The 18,053-nt window shown below is 40.9% G+C and overlaps 1 protein-coding gene across 3 annotated transcripts in view; it reads left to right on the plus strand.

Moving 5' to 3' along the window:
• The window catches only part of SANBR (SANT and BTB domain regulator of CSR), a 41,252-nt gene that overhangs the window by 12,313 nt on the left and 10,886 nt on the right, over nt 1-18,053 (plus strand). For 2 of the 3 annotated variants that reach the window (XM_081188557.1, XM_081188556.1), the window contains exons 5-14: nt 3,362-3,520; nt 6,113-6,299; nt 8,400-8,493; nt 11,495-11,733; nt 13,943-14,001; nt 14,313-14,473; nt 15,253-15,339; nt 15,438-15,548; nt 16,422-16,545; nt 17,701-17,853. In XM_081188557.1, the coding sequence (XP_081044683.1) occupies nt 3,371-3,520; nt 6,113-6,299; nt 8,400-8,493; nt 11,495-11,733; nt 13,943-14,001; nt 14,313-14,473; nt 15,253-15,339; nt 15,438-15,548; nt 16,422-16,545; nt 17,701-17,853 (1,365 nt within the window). In that variant the 5' untranslated portion in view covers nt 3,362-3,370. Of the gene's footprint in view, nt 1-3,361; nt 3,521-6,112; nt 6,300-8,399; nt 8,494-11,494; nt 11,734-13,942; nt 14,002-14,312; nt 14,474-15,252; nt 15,340-15,437; nt 15,549-16,421; nt 16,546-17,700; nt 17,854-18,053 lie in introns of those variants that run through there. The other variant, XM_081188558.1, reaches the window with a different exon arrangement.

An 18,053-nucleotide genomic window follows, 5' to 3' on the forward strand; every position in this document is an offset into this window, starting at 1 on the left:
GTAGCAGGTGTTGGGCCTGGTTGTGTTACAGGTTAGGCAGGATTAAAAAAAAAAAAGAAAGATCAAGGGTAAGTCTCAGGTCTGGTTTTGTGAACTTTTCGAAGCTCACTGCTGCTGTCCTGACAGAATTGCTTGTGGCAAGTTAGGAACAACTATTTTATTTGTAGATGCAGCTTCCTCTGAGCTGGAAATGAGTGTTTGTTTATAGCCCTACTGCATACATGTCCTATTCCTACTACAAACAAGATGCACTCTTCTTTTGTTACTTGGCTGTCTGGAGAACCTATATGAATTAGTTATATGCTACTAGCAAAGTGTTTTCTTGACCCCTTTTATGCCCTTGGAGCACATGTGGAGAGAGATCCAGAAAACTACTTCAGGAAGCAGAAGATTTGCTTTAAGCCCAACACTAAAAATTCCCCTTGAAAACCCATTGTTTTTAAAGAGGACTCCTATTTCAAAAGTTCAGAGTCTCTTTGGTTTTACAAAACAGGCAGTGACCATTGCCTTTCTTTAACCTCCCTTTTGCACTGAAAATTTTGGTGAGGGCTGGCCTCTGATTCAAATTGCAGCATCTCTGTACCCTTGCTTTTCTGAACTCTCTGAAGCCTCACCTTGTCTGTAATATAGGGAAGAACCATGCTGTGCTTTTTTTGGCGGGGGCGGGGGAGTAATCTTCATTATTGAAATCAGTTGAGGACCAAGCTGTGTGGTCTGTAAATGCAATCCCATTATATTTAATGCTACTGCACTGCAGAAGTTTCAGTGGCAATGTAATATACTGTTTTTTCTGATCCTTCAGCAGTAATCAGGCCCTGCCCTCCTCTAAATGAGAGACTGGATTACTTCTGAATGAGGAAGTAAGCCTTATGTATGTATCAGTGCTGCCCAGTATATAGAGGATTGAATTTTATTTGTTTTATTTCTAGTTATTTAAGTTCCTTATTTAAGTTATTTATATGGTGACATCAGTATTCATGGCACTGTAAAAGAATATAAAAATATAATTTGTAATAATCTAAAATGTCACGTGGAAAAACAGAGGAAAATGAGAAAGTGGAGACAGGGATGAATAGGAAAGCAGTATCAACTGCACTTGCTTAGGCTTTGTTATAAACTGAACTAAAAGCCTATGATGTTTACAAGTCATTCAATCTTCTAAATTCAGCTGCTCACTAGTTATGGTTAGCAGGGTCAGCCTTTTTTTTTTTTTAACCAGCTGCAAAATTACAGAAATAATTCAAAAGCTTGATGTAACCCACAAAAAACATGTCTGTCTCATTTAGTCTTCTGTAATTTTGATACCTGAGCAATGGGTATGCTATAGGAGGAACTTTTCTGGCTGCTTTGCTACTTTCAAAGCCTGCAGTCATCATTGGATAATGTGCTGCTGGATGAGAGAGAGACATTTTCTGGTGGCTTAAAGTTAAAGTAAAAAAGAGAAAGAAACTTTGCTTATTTTTCTAGGATGATATGTCTCTCTGGACGGAATAAATGTAATAGAGTTGCCAATGGATAGAAGTTCGCAACTTCGGTTTTACAATGAATACTTGTGAGATAAAATAAAATCCAAACTGTGCATTTGAATTTGCTGCATCATGGAACTGGAATTAATGTTTCTCTTCCCCATCCCTGGCTGTTTTTCTCCTTCCTGAATTTTCACATGGTTGCTTTCTGCTGTGATTCATTATTTAAGAAAAGGGAGACTATAAATAGCAGCACATAGCAGTTTCCTACTGAGAAGCATTTTTCTCCCCTTCCATTGTAGGTGTCAAAATGGAAGACTTGCACTGTGTCTATGCAGGGTAAATCTTAACATATGAAGAAATTATATTCTTAGTTTTATTTTTTAATATTGGTATAGGATAGCAGTTGTCAAACTGTTGGGGAAATACCTTGAGTTTCTCAGAAGCTCATCAGGTTTCCATCAGTGACAAAGTTAGCAATGTTGCTTGCTCAACATTATTAGTGCTTCCATGTGCAACCCATAGCATTGTGGTGGGTCAGAGTATTCTGCGGCATGCTCTCAATTCCAGTGGATTGATGGTGGTGCCTAGCAGAACTGAACAATGTTTCTCATGAACTGAGTGTGTTCCTGAACATTTGTCTGGATTAAGCATGGATACGTGTTAGCCACGAAGGAAATTCTTGGCAGACAAGCTGATGTGGAAAAGGTTCTGTCAATGATAAAAGTTTGAAAACCACAGCTGTAGGATACTGCTTTTTTTTAAACTATGTAATAAAATAGGGTTCTTTTTGGTTCAAGTGTAGTTTTATTTCCTGTTTTCTTTTTATTGGAATCTGGATTTTAATATCAATAACAGTGTTTAACCTTACTGCTGTTTGGATAACTTTCACTAGTTTAATCCAACTGCCTGAGAAGCTGAAGTCACCTCAAAGATTGTATAGCTGTATTTTGGCTATGTGTATGTAGTTAATGAACCAATTTAGGCCCAAATATAGCTGGAGTGCTAGAAGCCAAAAATGCTCCCTGTGGGCTGGACTTACAGAAGCTCTTAATTGCTTAGCAGACTCTTCATTACATTAGCATTTCTCATGCCAGTGCTGCCTAGCTTTTGGGAACAGGCAGAGGAAGTAACTATGTGATGAGAGTTGTCATGAAACACTGGAAATTACTGCGTGCTCATAGGAAGAGTATTGAATGCTCAAGGAGGTGGAACTGGCAGCAGAAGAGACATGGTAATGCTGCCTCATTCAGGATCTCCCTGCTTCTTGAGTGCTGGTGATGTTTAGACCTCCGTTTGACTCTATATGGAGAATCCCAAAGCAGTTCATGTTTTTGGTGTTTGCTGCTGCCAAATTCTTGGAAGGCTCCAGAAAACCACTCACAGGATCAGGCAAACAGGCTGGTGATTCACCATCTCTGGCCTTAAAGAAAGAGAAGTTAACATTTCTTATGGTTGTGGGCGTTTTTCTGAATAAATGATATGCTTATGGGGGTGTACCGTTTGAGACGCTTGCAGGTGTATGTGTATAGAGGTAGATGAAAGACAGAGCAATAGTTTGAAGTCTGAATTTATGGAGGATCCTACAGAGAGCCATGAATTGGCTGAAGCATCCCCAGGGTGCAGACACTCTCTTTGAGAACCTGTTTAACAGTGATATTTTCTTTTGTAGAACGTAAATACTTACATACCTCTATTGGTATATTTGTTGAAAGTCTGTTCATGAGTAAGGCAAAACATACACAGCTAAATTCGGGTGCTGGCCATGTAATTACTTTGTCTAAGAAGTGTGAAACAAATTGAACTGATGGCAGCTAATGTACATTTAAGACAACCAAAGTTGTTAAAGGAAAGTGCAATTATGTGTGTTTCTTTTTTCATGTCTTTCTTTCTAGTGCCAAAAAATGAGCCGTGGATATTCAGAAAACAATAACTTCCCATACGACAATAATCAAATGGTTTTGGATATGATCCTCTGCTCTTTATTCAGTGTCCCTCAGCCTATCAATTGGGACAACGTGGCGAGGCTGGTTCCAGGCTATTCATCTCGAGAGGTACGTGTTCCCTTATTTTGTAATGTAGCTATTATTCATTTTGATCTTTGAACTGTTTAACATGGTTGCATTGAGATAGTGGTGATGATGATGATGATTTATTATTTATTGCGCATCTGGCTGGGTTTTCCCAGCCACTCTGGGCTGCTCCCAACAGAACATTAAAAGCACAATCAAACATCAAACATTAAAAACTTCCCTAAACAGGGCCATTTTCAGATGTCTTCTATAAGTCAGGTAGTTGTTTATTGCCTTGACATCTGCTCGGAGGGCATTCCACAGGGCGGGAGCCACCACCGAGAAGACTCTCCACCTGGTTCCCTGTAACCTCACTTCTCGCAGGGAGGGAACCGCCAGAAGGCCCTCAGAGCTGGACCTCAGTGTCTGGGCTGTATGATGATAAATGAAGATAAAGCTTTATTTACATTAGAACGTATGGCATGCAACAATCACATAAAATTAAAAATAAAACTAAAAGCACAGTAAACACTCAGATAAAGATAAATGGTATTTTGTATCAATAAAAACTGGAATTATTTATAGGAAGGGGGAAGGAGGGGAAGGGAAAAAATATTTACTTCATGTACTTCAGACTGTGCTGCAAACTATGGGTGCTGTTCTACCACATGCCTCATTATTTGTGTAATCAATAAAGTCACACAAGAATGTGTAATAATAGTTGTTTCTTTTGGCCATAAAGAGGACTAAAGAGCAGAGAATCATTGAACTGATGGCAGCTAATGTACAATTAAACACAACCAAAGTTGTTAAAGGAATCACACCTAAAGTCAAATCCAACATTTGTGCTCAGTCATAAACCAGCTGAGAGAAAATCCTTTTGCTCCCTTAGCAGTGTTTTCATGCTCGGCAGTCTTCCAGGCACTTAAACCTCACATTTATTTTATGTTGCACATGGACGCTGTGAAGAATCACATGTATATTACAGCCAGTGTGGATTTGTTTCTGTGGTAGAAGCCTATTTTTAAAATCATAACGCAAGGCAAACAAACCTGCCCTGAATCCCCCAACAACAACAACAAAAACCCAGAAGATGCAAAGTAAAAGAGATAAGACAGTAGGAGATTGAACAGGAGGTTGAGTTAAGAAACTATACAAAGAATTAACTTTGAAGAAATTTTGACTTAAAGAACCCTAAGGCATTCAGATCAGATACCATTTAATTTACTGTTGTTATCATATTAATTAAATATTACTTTGACTGCCAGGTCTAGAAGCTCCTTTGTGCTCATTCATGATGTGTGATGGCTTCTATACCTTCCAGTGTTGAATGGTGAGGAATAAACAAAGCCGATTTTAAGTATTGTATGGGAGGAACACTTTCCATTGACCCTTCTGCTGCACAGACTTCCACTCCTACAAAGCTTCTATCAATCTAACAAAGAGTCAGCACTAGTTATCCACTGTGACATCACTTGTTTGCTCTGCTGCTTCTGAAAAGAATGTTTGTTTATGGAGTTCTGGAAAGTTGTGGTGCTCTATAAGGATGATCCAAGTTCTGAATACTTCTCAAGCTCCTTTCCTACTCATGTGACTGGCTAGCAATATTAGGGGAAGGTTTCAGTTGGATTAGACTTACTCTTCTAACTATACTTTCACTGAAGGTGGGTACAGTGGTACCTTGGTTTATGAACTTAATCCATTCCGGAAGTCCATTCTTAAACCAAAGCGTTCTTAAACCAAGGTGTGCTTTCCCATAGCAGCAGGGGACTCAATTTACAAATGGAACACACTCAGCAGGATGCGGAACATGTTCTGCTTCCAATGCAAAGTTCACAAACCAAAACACCTGCTTCCAGGTTTGCAGCGCTCTTAATCCAAGTTGTTCATAAACTAAGCTGTTCTTAAACCAAGGTACAACTGTACCTAATGGAGAAGGCAAGTGTTCTCAGCTTGTGAATGTATTGAGATCATGGTAGTAGCACTGCTCAGGCAGCTGAGGTCCTAGTTTATCCAGCTGCCATCATAGATCTGGGCCTTAGTTTTTCTATCACTGTTGCCTTTTCCTTCTGAGAGAGAAGAGAGGCATTTATGTCTCATAGAATCTTCTTGCTTGATAAAAATTCTATACCTATGGAAGATCATGTATATGTTTGCTGGGAAGGACCCTTTCCTCTTTGTACTCTTTGACAAGTCCTCAAGTGCCCTCAGGGGATGCTGTTATCCTCATCTGAGAGAATAACTGTTATATTGAGTTAGCAATACTATAAAGTAATTAAACTTCAGTTTGCAACCTAATAGTAAGTCCTCTAAGACCAGCAAAAAAAAATGGCTTCATTATGCTGTCTGAACACAGCATCTCAAATTATGATGTATGATGTTACACCATGGGCTATGAAATGGGGCTTTAGCTCAGAGGAAGGACATGCCCTTCACACTGAAAAAGCTGCCAGATTCTTGGGTGCCAACAAAAAACATAGAAACCAGGCTTAAAGGCTTAGTCACTAGCTCTGCACAAGGTCAATATCAGTTGTTGTTTATTTAGATCCCCGGAGATGAGCATCTATGTCCTAGGCATACGTGGGATTTCTTCCAACTAAAACTGAAAATCCCTCCTCTTTTATCTTCTGGCAGTGTGCAAAAAGGTTTGACGAACTGAAAAGCAGTGGGAGTTCTCCAGTTGATAACCAGTACAGTCCACTAATGGCCAGTGGTGGGAGCCCTATGGAAACACTGGCTGATTATATCAAATCATCGCTTCTTGATTCCCAGGAAGAGTTACAAGAACCTCCTAGTGAAAAAGATGCAATTTCTGTAAATGGTAGGCTTTCAGGCAGTTCTGCTACTGCATTCAAGACATTGTGCATGCTAGGTTTCATCCATTTGAAATCCTTAACCTGTTCCGAGCAGAGTCAGCTAGTAACCCTTAAAGTGCTGGTGCTCATCATAAGTATTGGTCTCTAAATTACAATCCCTTCCTGTAGTTTACCTATTTACTTTTCAAAGTCTCAGTTAACTGGTGGTTTAGTATAATTAATTGTTATTTCATTGTAACTTTGCCTTGAACTGTACAGTGGCCTTTTTGAAAGCTAATACACTTGTATAAAAGAACCAAAGGTGAAATTGCTTATTGTGGGTTGAGCTTTTATCAGTTATCTAATGTGCCTGCAAAAACTCAGGTTGCAACAAGCCACATATAATAAAACCATATGATAAACCAGCTAACTCCCTGAGCTGTCTTTGAACTGTGTTACTACAGTGGACAATAGGAAGATCCCAGGTTTGTGCTCTAGTTTGGGGTGAAAGGTCTTGAAGAGTCCATCAGTCCGGTGCAGCATGGCAGATGGTCAGCAATGATAGGATTTCCCCTGTTCTAGTTAAGCAGGTCTGTGAGCTGTCTCTGCCGAAGACCATGCCACTTCCACATGGGAGTAGACTAGTGACTCAGCAGAGACCGCATACAAAGTGTGTTTATGGCTGAAAAGGAGGAGAAGGAAAAGAGCCAGAGATGCACAGCAGTGAAATCATGGTAGGGCTGAGTGGTAGAGAGGCAGGTGGTGCAAGGGAGAGAAGCAGAAGCTTCGTGAGCATGTGATAATACATAGACCATGGGAGAAGAGAAAAGAGCTGAATGAAATCAAGAGCCACGCCAGAGGGAGGGCATGAAGTTGTGCTGTGGAAGGGACAGTCTCCCAGTGAAAAGTAGATTCTAAATTTGTCTCAATGGGTTAGGTGGCAGGAGGAATTGGAGTTAGGTGGCAGGAGGAGCATTGAAATTTACCTTTGGTTGCAAACCTCCAGTTAGTATATTAATGCCCCAGGGCAATTCTTAATCTGCCTTGTTCAGAACTTACTGCTCTTGGGTTTTGTTTCTCTTGAATGCTCTCTGAGACTTAGCATTAAGTATATTCCTAATGGGAAAGTGAATATTATTGGACACTCCTACAGTGGGCTTGTTCATGAACCTTTTAAAGAGAAAATCCAGATAACAGGAACCTTCTGTCTCCATGTTTGGTACTTTAACAAGGAACCTTCAATGTAGGAAGTTGTTTTGGGGGTGGATGAAAGGCAAGATACCAGGCTCCACTGTGTTGTGTTGTGTTGTGTTGTGTTGTGTTGTGTTGTGTTGTGTTGTGTGTGTGTTTAAAAAAGCTATACTTTTCCTTTTGGTTGTATGGACATCAGGCAGAGGAATCCCAGTATTAATGACATTATGATGTCTGTTACTGCTCTCCAAAAGAGAAGTGCAAAAGAGAAGGTCAAACACATAGCCATGACAGTTTTGTTATTGTTTGTAATACCATTGATTTATTGATTGCCTTCTAAACAACTGCCTCAAGGCGATTTACACATAATTAAAACACAAAAACAGCAAATATTTTTAAAACGAGACCGAAACTTTAACAAAGTAAACACTTGTGCTAAAGACCTACTTATTCAACTGGGAAAGCCTGTTGAAACAAAATTGTCTTTGATTGTTTCTGGAAGGTGCAGTTAGTTGGTGACTGTTGTCTTTTGACAGGAATGCATTATTCTGTGGAACTGAGGCAGCCACCCTAAAAACCCTGCTCCGCGTTACTGTGGAGCAGGCTTCTGAGGTCCTTGGGAACTGGCAGGAGAAACTCTCCCACAGACTTAAGCGATTTTACATCCTCCTTTTTTGTATGTGTGGACATGCACAGGGTGACTGAAAGGATTAATCCCTCAATTCCTCTATATGTTTCCACCTGGACTGGATTGATTTTAAAAGCCAGCCTTTCTTTAAAGAAGTGTGTGTGAAAAGGATCCATCTAGTAAGTAAGTGGACAGCTCCCTTAGATCGCACTTTCCTCTAGGCATAGGGCTACCACTTACCAGGCGAAAATGAGAAGACCATCTCAACACTATGTCTTAATGCTTTTTCTCCCCGCTTGCATTTAAGGAAGGCCAAGTGTAGCTTCCTCAAGGAATTGCTCTGCAGAAAGTGAGAAGGGCCCTGCACATAAAGGTGGAGAAAATGCTGATGAAACACAAGGGTAGGAAGATGGTTGTTTGATTTTGGGAAAGCTAGATAAACCTGAATCTTCGACATTCGTTTGTTCTCTTCTACGCTTGGATTATATCTGTGTATTTGTGGGATTTCTATTGGGTGGGTGAAGGATTGTGGGGGGGCGGGAGAGTTACGTTGGCCTCATTTTTTAACAAAAATTTAGACAAACAGTAACTGAGGATAAGCTCTTGTGAAAGAGTACCTTCAGGGACTGGAAGGCATTAAAACGCTGGTAGCTTCTCCTCCCTAGAACTGACACTCCTTTCAGGTTTGGAATCTGTAGTATCCTGGAACCTCTAAGCTTCCCATAGGGGCTTTTTTGACTTCTATTCGGTAGAAATGGCTGTTAAGTGCAGCTTGGAGATAGATTTAGAGAAGTAAATGTTTAGCCTTGGCTGGGTGGGACAATGCTCCCTTGTGTGCTAACTTGACATGTGGAAGCAGTCAGTGGGGTGTGTTTCTGTATCCCCTCTTCTGTTAAATGTAGGCAACCTTTCACTTCCTTTGTCATGAATAATAGATCATCTGTTGTGGTGGTAGATGGTATAAAATATGAATGCCTGTTTCCCCACCCCCTGCCCTCCATTCAGCCATCTTGCAAAGCTTCTCCATCAACTTCGTAAAAAGGCTTGCGTAGTGATGTTGCCTTCATCCTGCTGTCGTTTCCGCTGTGAACCCTGAAAATATATGCCGTGTGTTCACAGGCGCGTTGTAGAGCAGCGGTTTTCAAAACTGGTCCAGGTACTTTTTTACTGTGACTGATGCTCACTTTGAGGAACACCTGGCAGCTTTCCTTGCAAGACAGCTGCTCTCCTAACCTTTCTACATTCTTGGTTCCCCTGGGGAGACAGCGAGGGGGTCAACAGACCTCAGACCTGGCCTAACATCCTCCTTGCTTTTAATAAACACAGATTACCAGATAGGAGATGGCAGAGAATCGTCTGCCAGTAGAGGTTAATATATGGATGGCTCTTTGCTTAGAAATCACTTTTGCAAAGCTTGCAGGAAGACACCAGTCTCTCTCGCCCTAATCAAGCAAGTTCTGCCAGGCATGAAGGTTCCATTTCATAAGTATACACTTATTTTTGTTGTCAGTGAGACCTTCCCTGTTCATTTCAATTGTGGTTTGGGGACCTCTGGCCTGAGGGCCAGATGCCGCTCCCTGCTTAACTTCATTGGATGTTTCCAGAGACTTTACAAAGCAGCAGTTTGGGGCTGAGGATGGCGTAGAAGGAAAGAGCTTGGCAACAGCCCAGTACTATCTTCCTAGGTGTTGTAACATTCATATTTATCATAATAAAATTATCTGTAATAGCCTGTGATACAGTTCATTAATATTCGTGTGTGGCACCTGATTGCCCACCCGTGTGGGACATAGGCGCCTGGTAGAAAAAAGGTTCTCCACTCCTGAATTAAGGAGAAGAAATACCTTTCTGCTTTTGTGGAATGCCATTTTTCCTTTCTCTTTGCCCCTGTCTGCGACTAGAAAGGCAACGTGCATCCATTGAAAATACATGTATGAATAATGATAGATATGGGGCCATCTCTCAGGAATAATGAACAGGGTAGCTTTATCTTGACATAGGTGTTCACTATACCCCTTCACTAGAACTTTCTAAAGAGTTGAATGTTGGAGTAGCCTGAGGATATATCTGGTACTGGAGAACCAAAACCCCAGAATTTGCATACATTTCCATTCTTTCTAATGTAGAGAGGCTTTATTTATAGTAACTCCTTGATGATTTTGTTGACCGCAGTTCAGTGAACAGTTCACACCACAAATGTAATTGCTATTAACTAGAACAAGAGACCTATTTTGGGTATTATTTTTCTTAAATATGCTGCATGCTTGTGCACGTAGAAAAGGGATGTGTGCTCTGTGTTGCCGCCACTCCCCCAGGTTCTGTGATGTGTATAACATAAGCCAATTAAACACACTTGTGAGACTTCTCATTTTTCATCATTTATTCCGGTTCTGCTAGTCCTCGACTGGAGCTTGAAGTTTTGAAGAGCAATAAGCTCCAACTCCAACCAGTCTTATTTCGCCACCCCTCTGGCCTTGGAGAGGTCAGCCAGCATAATCTACACATTTGAGTTTTAAGGTTTATATTGTGCCTTATCACACGGCAGCCGTAATGGCTTACAATAACGGTTTAAAACAAACAACAATAACTTCATATGTGCTAGAATCATTTAAAAAAATAAATGACAACTTAGGGCCAAACTACAGCCAGACACTAGATGTTTGTGAGTGTCTTCCAGTCATTTTTTAAAATGAAATGTAGCTGGAGGAGACTGTGAGTTTAAGTTGGTTACTTAACCCTTCCCCTGTGACTTTTTTCTGCTCAGAATCATGCCTCTTCAGAAGCTTTTCTACAGTGAGTAGAATAAAGTGTTTAGAATAAAGTCAGAGGCTGCTTCATCTGACCAGATCTACACCTGGTTTTCAATTAAAAACAGGAGAGATCGGAGATGATTGCATATATCTAGTTTGGCCTTGGCATTTTCTGGAAGCTTTAATTTAGTGGCCAGTGCCATATTTTGCATTTTTTCTTTCTGCTGCAGAATTTGCGCATGCACATAACATCAGTATGCTCATTTTGCAACTAGAGGTGTGAAAGTTGACAGCAAGCTGCCAGGTTTCTTCTTTGAGTTTAGAAACGATCTAAGTCGTGAAGTGGGTTTTGCAGATTCACCTAGCTCACCATCCATGAGGCCAAACTTGCTCCAATGTGTAGCTTACATTTCCCCATACCTTTTAATTTTCTTTCTAAACAATTTTTTAAACAAAATCTTAGATATAGCTTAAAATCCGTATTATTATATTGTAAAAGTATGCTCCAAACCATGCATGTGTTCACATGCATTAAAAACTATGTCTAAACTTAAAATTGAGGTAAAATATCTTTGTAAATCATTCTGACATTCCTGTTTGACAAGCTATAATAATTTTCCTCCCTGTGATTTTTTCCCCTTCTCAAATAAAGGCCAAATATGGTGATCCATGTGTGTGATGAAGCAAAAAATCTGAAAGAAGATTTTGTTTGTCCGCGAGATCTGTTGATTTCTGAAATGAAGTACTTTGCTGAATATCTGTCAGTGGATGCCCAGCGCTGGGAAGAAGTGGACATTTCAGTTCACTGTGACGTTCACATCTTTAACTGGTTGATAAGATACGTTAAAAGGAACACTAAGGAGTATGAGGTGCATGAAATACCTGCCTTAGGTAAAAGGAAAATCTATTAATGTTTCCTGCAGACTCATTTATTGAAAAGCCTGACTTCTACTTCAGACCAAAATTCTGTGTGCAAATTTGTTTTGCGAGGTAATTTCCTTGCCATTTTCTGCCTTAACCGATAAAAACCTAATCTGTAATAGCTGGGAAAACTGAAGCTGGCTGGAAAGTTAATAAAACTAATTATATTGCCTTTGACATTCGGGAATGTTATCCTGCACTCATAGTCTCTTAATACCCTATTCCCCCTCTCACATGAATTCCTACCCATCCCTTTTCAAGGTTAACCATTGCTGGCTCTGATCTGCAGTTTGCCACGGTGGTTAGAACTGGATTTGCATGGTTGCAAATTCTAGTTTGCTGCTAACCATGGTTAGCTCTGAAAAAGGGGGAAAGAGCATGTGAGCAGATGAGATGGTCCTCACCTCCCAACAGGGCAGATTTATGCCTGTACCTGGACTTTAAGGGGGGGGGAGCTCTGGTTTAACCTGCAAATTAACAAAAAAAATCAGAGGAGAGGAGCAAAGATTATGTTGTGAATCACCCTGTGATCTTTGGATGGAGGGTGATATATAAATTTAATTAATAATAATACAAAAAGAATCAAAAGAGTCAGAAAAAAGAACGTTAGAGTTGGTTATCATCTAAAAGGTCTTGGAAGGTTGGACAGAAAATATTAATAAGAGTTTGGGTATCTTCCATTTAAGTGAGTACCTAAATAAGCTAGCAGTTTGAAGGGAAATAATTTTAGTCATCACTCTGGGTGTGATCCAGAGAAGAAGTCAAAGCAAGAGTTAAGTGCACACTCAACCTCTTCCTCCCCTCTCTCTTTAAATCACTTAGAGTTCACTCTGGATCACTCTTGTGAGCTGCACATACTTGACAAATTTGATGAAGAACTCCCTTTAGAGAATTTTGTTCCAACACTTAATTGTTAGTTCTGACCTTTGACTGTTGAAATCTTTGGTCCAAATTGGATGTGATGCTGGCAGACTGGCTTGGCTGGAGCTGGATCTTCCCTAGTCACACACAAAGAGGAAAGAGGGGGGCAATTATTAGAGCAAAAGGATCACACAGGTGGGATGGGGTGCTAAACTGATCCTCTTGCCTCCATCTGTCCCTTGCAAATGCTACTCTCCTCATCTGTGGTCCACTAACAGATGTGAGCTTGGCTAGAAAATAAATCAGCTGGAGGAACAGGCTAAAGGGAAGTAGGTGTCACGTGTATGGGGAACAGTTTGGTTGCCCTCACTCATGCCTGTTTTGCTTTCAAACCTGACCTTAAACCCTGAGTGTTTGGAGCAGACCCTTTTTTCATTTTAGAAAAGGTCTGCTTGTATAGTGTCTAGTTGGCATGTGTTTGAGGTTGAATGTTTCAAACTTTGAATGACATTTAACTGAGCAAAATAAAAAAATTCCTTCTAGTAGCACCTTAGAGTCCAACTAAGTTTGTTATTGGTATGAGCTTTCATGTGCATGCACACTTCTTCAGATACACTTCGCATGCACATGAAAGCTCATACCAATAACAAACTTAGTTGGTCTCTAAGGTGCTACTGGGAGGGATTTTTTAATTTTGTTTCGACTACGGCAGACCAACACAGCTACCTACCTGTAATTTAACTCAGCAGTTTTGGAGAAACTGAGGTTTTTGCTTTGGATGTTTGAAGTGTTTGCACTCATTTTTCTATCAAAACCCTCAAACCTCCCTTCAAATAAGAGAACACCCACCCTAACCAAGTTGGAAACTTCATACTCAAGTGCCATAGTTTTATGGAACGTATTTGTAAATATGTGAATCCAGGCTCTTAACTTTTCATTTCAGCTTTAGGTAAAATATTATTTTTCTCCAGCTTCTTAATCTAATTTGGCTTGCTTTGTCTTCAAAATGTGAATAGCTAGTTTTAGGCTAACACATTCTTTCTGGTGGGGGTGGTGGGAATGGAAAAGAGAGAAGCTGCTATTTGGGCCTCATTTCAGAAGAATTACAAGGCCCAGTCATGCTATGTCATTAGATCTCCCTCCTTTAGAAGGGACTGAACCAAGTTCCCAAACTCTTTCCCCATTCCTCTTCAATGGAATGTGGATTTTGTGATGCAAAGAATCTCTTGTAGTGTTTCCTTTTACAAGCAATGTGCAAGGTTAACTGTAATTAATCCTAATAATGCTTTCCTCTTTCTTCTCTTGCTTCTTTCTTTAGAACCAAGCAATGTCATTTCGATTCTTATTTCCTCTGAGTTTCTGAAGATGGATTCTTTAGTGAGTATATAACAGATGTGGGGTTCTGAGCTATTGGAGCTGTTTCTAGAGCTCCTCTCACAAAAAAACCTTCCTAAATACAGACAATGCCCCACTCAAGTGATCATGCGGCCGCTGACATGCATACTGATTTTGGAGCCAAAAGAGGGTGAGGTGGCCAAAATGTACATTCATGCAGTCTTTCCACTGACGCATGGAGCAGTCAGAAATGGCACCTGCGCATGAATGGGGTGTTGCCTGTACAGTGTTAAGATATTTCATTATCACTATTGAGTGTGCTACATCCACATTTTATCTTCCTGTTTTCCTAGGTGGAGAAATGTATTAATTATTGCCACAAGAATATGAGTGCCATCGTAGCCACGCCGTGCAATATGAACTGCATCAATTCTAATCTCCTAACGCGCATTGCGGATCTTTTCACACATAATGAAATAGAGGAGATGAAGGACAAGAAAGATAAATTTAAGAGGTACTTTTTAAAAATCCTGCTGCCTCGTAATGTAAGAATTAGCCGTTCTTTTTGTCTTCCTGCAGCGTTATCCAGATGTTTGCAGTGTAGTTTACGTTGGGCTGCCGTTTGGGGTTGGTTCAGCAGCTGTTGCAAACTGCTAAGTGTGGCAGCTTTCCATGCACGTAGAACACCTCTACTGAAGCGTTTACATTGGTTGTCAGTTGGCTACTAAGCCAGGTTTAAGGTGTTGCTGTATAAAAGCCTGGTCTGAGATGCTTAGGGCATCTAAGAGCACCTTCCACCATATAGATCAGCCCAACAACTTTGATGACCAGAGGAGACCCTCCTGGTTGTGCCACATCCACTGGAAATGCGTCTCATGACCCAGAGGAGGGAATTCTCAGTCGTGGCACCATATTGTGCTATTGTTTTCTTTCAGAGATCCAGCAGGAGCCACCTGCATTGGCATTTAGTTGTTAACTCATTTTTATTTATTTATTTTTTAAAACATCTTTATTGAAAATTCAAAAAGTACATAACTATATGTGCACCAGACATGGTGAGACGGAAACAAAAAAGAGAAACAGAACCTGTGCAGAAGGGAAAACAAAAAGGGGAGGGGGGAAGAAACCCAAAACTGTATATTTTACAAGGTTGGTTGTGTACTTCACCAGATCTTAACCTATTACAGTATTTGTAAGAATGGATTCCAAATTTCATTGAATTTGTCCATGGCAAGTCTGCGTTTATATGCAGATAACTCATTTCTATAATGAGCGTCTTTTTGTTACCAACAGCAAACTTTTCTGTAAGAAGATAGAGAGATTGTTTGACCTAGATTACCAGAACCCAGATTCTCAGGGAAGCGCAGCAACCCTGTACAGGTAGACAACTGTCCGCTTATTAATCTTATTTCAGCATATTCTTCCTTGTTCTCATTGCAAATCTCTCATGCTATAACTTTCTTTTTTTAAAAAAATAGGTGCTGCTTATGTAAGAAACTCCTAATTAAGGACACTGAAAGAAGAATCCCATGTGTTCCTGGAAAGATCAATGTAGATCAGCATGGAAACATTATCTATGTACACATAAGGTGCTTCATAAATCATATTGTAACAACATTTTTACAGGGTGTGTTCACAGATTCTATTTAATCTGCATCATAACAGACTTTTTAATTATAATCTGAGTTCTTCCAGGGCTTAAGTCCCAGAACAGAGGTCAGTCCACTAGGGCAATGGTGGCCTTAAAGATGTACTGTATATGATAGTTAAGTGTCACGATCAAGTTATTAATACTAGGGCAGCACAGGGGTCAGGAACGAAGGGTTAGAAAGACTTGCTCCCCTTCATTCCCAGGCTTCTTTCTCACAGCAGCGATGGCGGGTTAAGGGGGCTGGGGAAAGCTCCTCAGCTGCAGGGTGGTCTTTCCCCCTGTGTTCCTCTGCTTCCCGCCAGTGGCAGCAGCAGTGACAAAAGTATGGGAAGGCTGCACAGGTAGCCTGCCTGCCTGTCCTTTCACTCCTCCTTGTCATCACTGTGATGATGGCTGAGTGCAAATACAGTATGTTTTAACAAGGGCTGTCACCAAATTGAGGAAATCTTAGTCAATTATTGAATTGATCAAATTGACATAATTTTTTCTAAAGAGCAAAAATACACTCTTTGATTTTAGATGATGCACACCTTTGTTGTTGTGGCCAGAGACGTGGAGCGTGTCTCATTTAATCTGGAAAGGAATGCCTATTCGCTAAGTGAGCACTTAAAAAGTCTTGTCCCTCCGTAATTAAAAAAACAAGCAGCAGCACCCTAAGAAATTGATTAACGTTGTAGCCCTTGTTTTAATTCTTCTGTGCAATTTAACTTTGACATTGAGGGGGAAAGGGTACAAAATTTACCAGTGGGAATTGAGAACTATTCTATTCACTCTGATCCGCCTGACCACTTGCTCTTCTTTGTATATACAGAGATAAATCTTGGGATGTGCATGAGTATTTGCTGAGTCTTTTTGAAGAATTAAAATCTTGGCGAGATGTATATTGGCGCCTTTGGGGAACTATCAATTGGCTGATCTGTTCAAGATGTAATCAAGTGAGTGTTTTCGGTTACCTCTGCACACTCCTGACTGTCTCTCCTGGAACTTACGAAGTTAGGTTTTCAAATTCTGTAGAATGAAGGGTGAGGTTCAACTGTTGAACTAGTGGAAGCCAGCACAAAGACTTCTGCCTGTACAATGCCCTCCCCTCACTCCTGTGACAAAGGGGGCATGCTCAGAAGACCCTCTCACCCCCTTTACTTGCCCAACCACTGCCAGTTGAGTCTTAAGTAAAGGGACCCTTGACCATTAGGTCCAGTTGTGGCCAACTCTGGGGTTGCAGCGCTCATCTCGCTTTATTGGCTGAGGGAGCCAGTGTACAGCTTCCGGGTCATGTGGCCAGCATGAGTAAGCCGCTTCTGGCGAACCAGAGCAGCACACAGAAACACTGTTTACCTACCCGCCTATTTATCTACTTGCACTTTGATGTGCTTTCGAACTGCTAGGTTGGCAGGACCAAGGACCGAGCAACGGGAGCTCACCCCGTTGTGGGGATTCAAACCGCTGACCTTCTGATCGGCAAGTCCTAGGTTATTGTTGTTGCCACCAACTCACTCTTGGAGCACAGATGGGAGGGGGCTTTGAATGCAACAAAGCATTTTTTTTTTACAAAGTAAGGCTCTTAGCCAGTCCAGTGCACCCTGTACTTCATGGCCAGCCTGCACACAACTCACTAGCTGCCAGTTTTCTTATGCTACTCCAAGATCAAAGCAGCTTGGTTGCTTCCCTGGTAGGCCCCTGTAACTTCCTAAAACACTGGAACTCTGAGACGAACACACCCTGCATCTTCCAGATAGTTCTTATAAGTTAAGAGTGCAAAGCTTCACTGATGGACTAATTGCCATAGCCGTACATTGAATTCCTTCCCATGTTTATGTACATTGAGGATGAATAAGGGATAAATAGTTTGTGCTGAACTAATTTGGTCAAGTCTTTTGACAATGCTGAGGATGGGCCACCCAGCACTTCATTTAATCAGTGCTGTTTTCAAAGAATAAGAGCAACAGCAGCTAGCTTGTACATCCTAGTATACAGCCATTTGTTAGAAGACACCTCTGTGTTCTGCTGTAAACCCTTTCTGCACCTTAAACTTGGGAATATTTGATCTTGAGAGTAGTGATTTTGTTGTCGTTGTTGCATCTCCCTTGCAGACTTTCCTGTGTACCGAATTCTCCCATTGCCAATACCACCCTCAGCCAGTTGTCTACCCTGGCGTGGTAGGTGCTCTTGGTTCCAATGGTACTGGAGTCTATCCCTGCTGTAACCAGAAGGTTCTGAGATTTGATCCTGCTCCTCTTCCAAAAGTATGTATTTGGGGGAAAGACTCTTTAAAACCTTTTTTGCTCCTTCCACAAGCCACCTTCTCTTGAACCGTGTTTTATACCCAACAAAAGTATGGGGTGATTCCTGCCACCCCCTGGCCAGGTGCGTTAAGGCCCACTGTATAATTGCCTGAGCTGGAGTCATTATTTAAAACGATGTGTTATCTAGCTAACATGCAAGC

Source organism: Podarcis bocagei (genome assembly GCF_964188305.1).
Source record: "Podarcis bocagei genome assembly, chromosome: 3".
Taxonomy (NCBI): Eukaryota; Metazoa; Chordata; class Lepidosauria; order Squamata; family Lacertidae; genus Podarcis; species Podarcis bocagei.